Source organism: Felis catus, chromosome B3 (genome assembly GCF_018350175.1).
Source record: "Felis catus isolate Fca126 chromosome B3, F.catus_Fca126_mat1.0, whole genome shotgun sequence".
Lineage (NCBI taxonomy): Eukaryota > Metazoa > Chordata > Mammalia > Carnivora > Felidae > Felis > Felis catus.
Window position 1 is genome coordinate 6,035,838 of NC_058373.1, and position 7,760 is coordinate 6,043,597.

General features: G+C 59.8%; 1 protein-coding gene across 1 annotated transcript; it reads right to left on the reverse strand.

The window, feature by feature from the left end:
- Window positions 1-4,772: 4,772 nt before the first annotated feature.
- On the reverse strand, window positions 4,773-7,373 carry MESP2 (mesoderm posterior bHLH transcription factor 2). The gene is made up of 2 exons (XM_019833746.3): window positions 6,165-7,373; window positions 4,773-5,347 (listed from the first exon to the last, which is right to left on the reverse strand). The coding sequence occupies exons 1-2, from the start codon at window positions 7,014-7,016 to the stop codon at window positions 5,078-5,080; spliced, it is 1,122 nt and encodes a 373-aa protein (XP_019689305.2). The 5' UTR covers window positions 7,017-7,373; the 3' UTR covers window positions 4,773-5,077.
- Between the last annotated feature and the right edge of the window lie 387 nt (window positions 7,374-7,760).

The window sequence follows — 7,760 nt, forward strand, 5'->3', positions numbered from 1 at the left end:
GAATTCCCGCGGCAGGCAGGAGATGCCGGGTGCCGGAAACCATGAGGAGGTGGATGCTATAGCAGACCCGGCGGTTCTTGTGATGGAGTGCAGGGAGCTGGGGCTTGGTGCCCGGCGCAGAGCAGGTCCTGACAGTGGAGGGAGTCTTTTTCAGAAAGCAGAAGTTTCCGTCGTTCCAGACACTATGATCTGCACCTGCCCTACCGCGAGGTTAAGGGAGCAGGATGCTGACTGGGCTTCTCTCCTTGCATGCAGCCAGCATCCCGGGGACACCTGGGACAGTGAAGGGGGCTTGCGGTGAGGACGGCAAGCCCTGGGACCCAGGCCTGGTCTGACCACCCACTGGCCAAGGGCATGTCCCGCCCCCTCCCCAGGATTCATGGTGGAAGGTGATCTCAATTTGTAAGGTGGTTGTTTTCAAAAGCAGTGTGCGGAAAAAGACAGGCGCCCCTCCAGATCACCTGGGGCAGCCCGAGGTCAGAGCCTATCCCAGAGGAGGTCTGGGACCCACGCGGCTCCACGGCTCACAATGGCCTTGGTGGAAGTTTCTTAGCAAATGGAGCCAGGTTTTGGGAAACTCATCTCAGCCTCAGCCCCAGCCCCACAGGACCCAGCGGAGCATCACAGTCTGGTGGAAAGAAAGAGGAAGGTAATAGACCACAGCGCTCTTTGGGGGTGTCTTCCAAGTGAGCCACTGGGGCTGGAGTCTGGGAGACCAGGGGGGCCTGGTTTCAGATCACAGCTCGGGCTCCAGTTTTCGTACCTACACCTAAAGGCAGCAGATCCCAGGGTTGGGGTGTGCATCTAAGGAGATTCACGTATGTGGGGCACTGCCTGACACAGGAGGAGATTTGGGTAATTATCCTTAGCCCTATCTCCTCGCCTGCCCTCTTCCCTCACAGCCTCTATTCCCCCTTGGGAGCAGTGGGGGTGGGGTCTGGGACCGAAGGCTCCCCAGCCGGCCCCTGCAGTCCCTACATCAAAGGTGGGGCGGCTGGAGGGGTGAGGCCCGCCCAGGTTATGGGGTGGGGTCTCTCCACCAATCGGGAGGCTTCCCTCAGCCCAGCCCCTGTGGGCCAGTCCTTCCTGTCGCCAGTGCCCAGCAGCCCTGGCTGGCACTTAACCTTCTGGGGATCAGAGGGCAGGCCCCCTCAGGAGGTCCCGCTGGGGGAGGGCCCAGCCTCACAGGGTCCCTGGGAGAGAACTGGCCTCCTGGGAGAAGAGTCAGCAGGGATCCTAGCCTCTGCGCCTGGCACTGGGCAAAGTGTTTATGCGCATTATCTCATTTGGGCCTCAACAGTCCCAGGAGATAAGGATTGTTTTTGTCTCAGTTTTGCAGATAAGGAAACTGAGGCTCAGGGAGGTTAAGTCAGTAGAGCTAGAAGGAGATGCGGGCTGTAAAGCCTGTGCAGAAGGGAAGCCATCTGTGGCAGGGTCCGTGGCATCCCCACGTTACGTGCTCCCACCACCTCACGGCGTACGAGGCTGGCATTCAGAACGCCCTCAGTGGCTGCAGGAAATCAGTTCCTCGGGAACGCTGTCAGGGCTCACACAGCCGGACACCTGCCTGCAGAACCCTGCACAAGGTCGCACACAGAGCAGGGGCCGACTAGAACTCAGGCTGTCCTCGCCTGCGGGGCACCCTGCGGTGGGGCCAGCAGGGCAGGCGGCCCCTGGGGAGGGGCAAGAAGCAGCGGGGTGGGGGGGTATGTCTCCCACCTCCCCCCACCCAGGAAGCTCTTCAGGAGGCATGTCCCCTACAGGCATTGGAAGAATGTCCAGTCTCTTGACTCCAGCCGCAGTCAGGAGCAGCAAGCCCAGGGTGGAGCCAGGGGCTACTGCTCCTGAGAGGCAGGCCTGAGCCTTCCCTCGCAGAGGCTGAGGACAGGGGTGGGAAGGTCGCTGAAGCCCCCTGGGCCCTGCCCCTGGGTCCAGCCGCATCTCAGCAACTCTAGCTGCTGGCCTCTCGCCTCTGCCTTTGCATCTCCTGGAAGAGGTACCTCTTGCAGTGAGCTGGGAACAGGCTACCAAATTCCAGAAGATGCCCAGCTCTGGCTGCTGCTGGAGAAAGCCAGTACTCTCTCGAGCTCGGGCTTTGGAGCTGGAGGAGCATGGCCATCAGTGACCGGACTGGGGCATCTCTCTCTCTCTGTCCCTATAAGGACTAACCCCAGATCTGCGGGAGCCAAAGGAAAGAGGGCAGCTCTTTAGCTCTGCTTTGGGTGAAGTTGCTGCGAGACTGTGGAACCAAGACCTCGGGCCTTGTAGGGAAGGAGAGAGCACCGAACAGGGAGTCAGGGGCCTGACATCCCTACCTAGCTGGGGTGCTAGGGAAAGTTGCTCCTCTACCCGGGCTGGTTTCCCCAGCTATAAAACGAAAGGGTGAAGAATAACCATCGAACCCAAACCTGGTTGAGCCCCCAGAATCCCTGGGAAGGACATTCTTAAAGCCCTGGGTTCCTAAGCCCCAGCTCAAGGCACTGGATCATGCCCTCAGGGTGGGACCCTAGGACCAGATGCCTCAACACGCAGTCAGGTTAGGGAACCGCTGGACTGCGTCGTCTCTCAGGCCATTCAGCAATTACTACGTGCCAAGCCTAAGGACCCTAAGGAATAGATAGGGTCTATCATGGTCTCCTTTTCACAGCTGAGAAAATTGAGGCTCAGGGAGGTTTCTTAGTTTGCCCACAGCCATACAGTGGGTAAGAGCTGAAAGGAATGTGCACCCGGGTCAGCAGCACCCTGTATCCGTCTCCTAGCTGTTCATGACCTCGTGAGAGGTTTTCTCATCCTTCCGGGTGTGGCTGGCAGCCCCCTAAGGACACAAGACCCCAGGGTAAGAACCAGAACCCTAGAAGGTTAGGGGAAGGAGCCACCTCAGTGGTCGCCTAAACCCATTCCCCTTTTAGGAGATGGGGAAACTGAGGCACAGAGAGGGAGTGACTTGTCTGACGTCATCAGGCACATGGGCAGGTCATGGGTCACCGTGCAGGGTGAGATGGGTGGCCCTGCGTGTGGCTGGGAGCTTGAGCAGTTTGTGCTCTGGTCTTCCACCCTCCCCTGCTCTTGTCCTGCACTGTTAACAGCGGCCTCCCTGCCCGGCTCCATTTCTGCCGAGCACCCAAAGGGACCAGATGTGCCTGTGACAGACTCATCTCCCTTTCCCTACCTTCAATGCCTCCCCATTAGCCAGGAAAGAGGCCATATGGGGGAGGGGTCCCCACAACCTGGTCTCTGAGCCCCTTTTCCGACTCTCATCTTCACCTTTCTCTGTCAGCTCTGGACTCAGTTTCTTCCGCCTAGGTCGCTCTCCACGCACTCCTCTTGGCGAACTCCTGCACATCCTTCAAAACCCACCCCCCCTCCCCAACATCCTGCAATTCTCCTCCACCCGGGTCAGCAGATACAGAATGACGTCACCACAGCTGCTGGCTCCCCAGCCCATGGCGGCTTTGGCTAATGGATCACAGGTGGCATTCTTTCCTCGAGATTCTTTACTCCGGGCAGCATAAATCAACGCAGCGGCATTAACCAATCGGGTAACTCAAGAAAGAAACTGTCGTCAGCCCCATCTCCCACCAGGCTGTCACATCCCCTCTGGTCCCTAAGCTCCTCATTATATCAACTCCCATCCTTGACCTGGCCTTTGACCGCTTACTTGCCTGTAATTCGCCTTGTTAGTTGAGGAATGTTTTCTCCCCGGCATCTAACATTGGCTATTATGGGCTGAACTGAGTTCTAACCCCCAGGACCTCAGAACAGGAATGCATTCAGAGAGAGCGCCTATAAAGAGGTAATTAAGATAAAATAAGGTCATATAGGTGGGCCCTAACCCTGTATGACTGGTGTCCTTACAGGAAGAGACCGACAGACACATAGGCCGCAGGGTAATTATGTGAGGACACAGTGAGAAGGTGGCCATCTGCAAGCCAAGGAGAGGGGCCGCAGAGGAAACCAAACCTGCTGACACTGACCTTGGACTTCTAGCCTCCCGAACTGTGAGAAAAGATACTGTTGTTTAAGCCACCTGATTGGTGATCTTTTCTTATGACAGCCCCAGATACACTGGGCCTCGCTGGTGGGAGCTAGCCATCACGCAGCCTTTAATTTTTTTTTTAATGTTTATTTATTTTTGACAGAGAGAGAGAGCGCGAGCAGGGGAGAGACAGAGAGAGAGGGAGACACAGAATCGGAAGCAGGCTCCGGGCTCCGAGCTGTCAGCAGAGCCCGACGCGGGGCTGGAACTCACGAGCCGTGAGCTCATGACCTGAGCCGAGGTTGGACACTTAACCAACTGAGCCACCCAGGCGCCCCACCGTGCATCCTTTACAAACACTTTCATATAACTGTGAAGGAGCCCTCTGGGTCAGCAGGAGGGCACCCAGGAGAATGGCAAAGGTGACAGCGGCGGGGCTGAGGCAGGTGAACGGGCCCAAGCGTTAACCCGGCCCGTGGCACCTTGCACAGCAGGCCGGGTGGAGCCCTTGCACAGTAAAGACTGTCCAAGTGGCAAGTGAGGGCACACACCAACCTCAGGAGGCCTAGACCCGGGGAGGGGAGGAACAGAATGACTGCTCCCCGCAGGATGGAACATTCTTCCTTTTCCCAATAAGGCAATAAGAACCCAGGTTGACAGAAGAAAAAGAGACCACACCAAAATTTGTGTTGTTTTTTTAAGAAGCACAAAATCTAAGCATACAGGCTTCTCCCACCCACCCCCACCCCACCCCCAGCCACAACCCACTCCCCCACCAGTCCCAGCCGGCCGAGTCGGTGCTCAAGCAGCCACCGCCTTCCTGTAGGTCAGGCGGTGCTCTGTAGAGCACTGGGCATTCTGGGGCGGGGGGGGGTGGGTTCTAGGAATGGAGGGCCCTGCTCCAGCCCTGACTCCAGCCAGGGAAGCCACCCACGACCTGTTTCAAACACTGCTTCCATAAAAGACATCCCTTGGAAAAGAGGTGCTTGGTTTTAAAAAAAGCAAAAACAAAAAAACCTTGAAGACCTCAGAGGCAGCAGATGGAAGGCAGCCCACCCTGGAGGCCTGACTCCTGGCCGACAAGGGGACAGCGCAAGGCCTTTAGTAGAAGATGCCCAGGTGGGCCCCCTCTAAATCTTCTTGCCAAAGTTCAGGGCAGCCACTGAGCTGCACGCCCGAGCTCTGGGAAGGGCTCTCATCACCGAGTTGGAAGGCAGGGCCTGGTCCCTGGTCTTCTGAACCGGGGAGCATCTCTGCGCTGTGGCTCCAGCAACCCCACTCGGTCTGAGGCTGGAGTCTCTGGCATGCTGGGCGGGACAGGAGGGGTGGCGTTTCTGGCAACAGACAGGACTCTGGAGACACAGAGATACCCTGCAAGAGAGACAAAAGCAGCTGGTTAGTGGGCCACTGCGCTGAGATAGCTTGAGACCTTGAACCTGGATGCTCCCTGGAGTGTGGCCGGCAGCTTCTGGACAGCCCTGGTGCCACGGATGCAGTGAAGCCAAGTGGTGAACAGCACTGGCTCTGGAGATACACTGCCCGGGGTTCGAATCCCACCTCTGCTACTAACTAGCTATAAGAACTCGACCTCTTTCATTCTGTTTTCTCATCTGTGAAATGGGGATGATGGTAACAGTTACTTACTCCATGGAGCTGCTGGAGGGCTGACTGAGTAGGTACATGTGCACGTACAGTGCCAAGAATGGTGTCGGGCAGTGAGCAAGCAATCATTTTCGCTTATTAACATGCTCTTTCGTGGACCATGATTCATTCATTTGTGGGCCTCAAGAACAAATGAAGCTTGAAGAAAACGGGAAGGTCACCAGCTCCAAGCCCCTCGACTCCGGAAGTCCCTACCCCCGGGGCCAACCACTGGAGCACCTGGAGCGACTTTCTTGCCAGCGGCCCTTGCTACCTTCCATCTCTGCAAGTCCGAAGATTCCCCCTCTTCCACGTGGCTGTGGTGGTGGTGGCCTTAATGACCCGGGGCCCTACCTCTTTCCCCAAGGAGGTTAGGGTCCTCTCCATACTCCCTTCGGCTTCTCTCTACCCCCGCCTGGGTTGGATTAGATAAACGGGGATCTGAAAAGTATGAAATTCTCTGCAGATGAGAGCCAACTCACCGTCTCCACCCCCAAACGAACCTGGGGACCATCCCCAGGGGAAGCAGCGGGGCCTGGGTGCGTACCTGGTATATTACAGCCAGCTCAGGGGCCGCGGGGGAAGGCGTCCAGGGTGTAGCCTGATTCCTGGACTCTGGGGACGTCTGCGTTCCTGAACAGCCCTGGGGCGGTGTCCAAAGGGCCGCGTCGGGGCCTCTCCCTCGGGACACTTGCGGGGGCGACTGCATCCCAGGGTGGTAAGGGGGTGTAACCCAGGGACCCATGTCAGGTATCCTGCTCCCCAGGCGCTCGGGGGCCGCTAGTGCTTCGGGACACGCCGGCGGGGACCCCCAGGACGCGGAGGGGCTGGCGGCTGAGCCCAGCGCCGGGGCGCGCGCCTGCACCTGCGTCTGCGTCTGCGTCTGCGCGGGGCCGCCGTCGGGGCAGAGCGGGCAGCCCCGAGGCACCGCCGCGTCGCTGCGCCGCCGGCGCCGGCGCTGCAGGCTCTCCTCGCTGAGGCCCAGCACCGCCGACAGGTGGCCGATGTAGCGGATGGCCAGGCGCAGCGTCTCGATCTTGGTGAGGCTCTGGCCGGCGGGCGCCACGGAAGGCGGCAGAAAGCGGCGCAGCTCGTGCAGGGCGCGGGCGAGCGTGCGCATGCGCAGCTTCTCGCGCTCGCTGGCGCTCTGCCGCTGCCCGGCGGCGGCTCCGCTGCGGGCTCGTCCGGGCGCCGTCGGGGCGGCCTCTGCGGCGCGGGCGCTGCGGGCCTGGGGCGCGGGCTGCGAGGGGCCGCGGGAGCCGTCGCAGGGGCAGGAGCCCGACGAGTCCGAGGAGGAGGCAGGGGACGTGGAGTCCGGGTGGCCGGCCCAGCCCCAACCCTGGGGGAAGATCCAGTGGTCTTGGCCCAGGAGGCTGTGCAGAGGAGGGGACTGGGCCATGGCCGCGGCTGCTGCTGCGGGCTCTGGGAGGCTGGGCCGGCCACCTCCAGGCCTGAGCTTTTATCCGGACCAAAGGTGAGAGGTGCCCCCCTGCCAGGTTGCAGAGAGGTGTCAAAACCCACAGAGCCCAGGGAAGGCCTGGGCGGGGGGGGCCTTGGGAAAGCGGGCCCATTTGCGGAGGTGTGGATTCTGACTCCTCGGGGGCTCTAATGGAGGCCCCTGCAGCCCGGGAAGTGTGGGAGGGACAATTCGCATCTGGATGGAGCTGCTAAGCTTCTTACGGAGTTCCCACCCACCCGGGCTCGTGGCGCGGTGAGTGCCCAGGGGCCCGACAGTGGTGGGCAGTGCCATCGTCTGGGGGCGGCCGGGCTGCCTGCCCCTCGTGTGAAGAAGAGCGGACCCGGGCGCCTGTCTCATCACCAGCCCCGTGGCAGGGCGGGGGGCCTTAGCCCAGTAACTCCCCACTAGCCCAGAGGGATTTGCCCATGGTATGTGGGGTGGGGTGCAAATAGGGGGTCATACAGGTGGATCCTTCCTGGGTTGCCCCACCCCCACCCCCGGAACCTGCACTTGCCGGTTTGCCGAATGATATGAAGAAAGTCATCTCACTATCCACAGGTAGTTTCTGTCCCTGAAAAATCAAACAGAGCAGCCTGAGATGAGACGAGGAATCGGGTGCAGTGGGTGAGGAACATGGAGGGAGGTGGGCCCCCAGGCAGGCCTGAGGCTATTTGCTGTGTGACC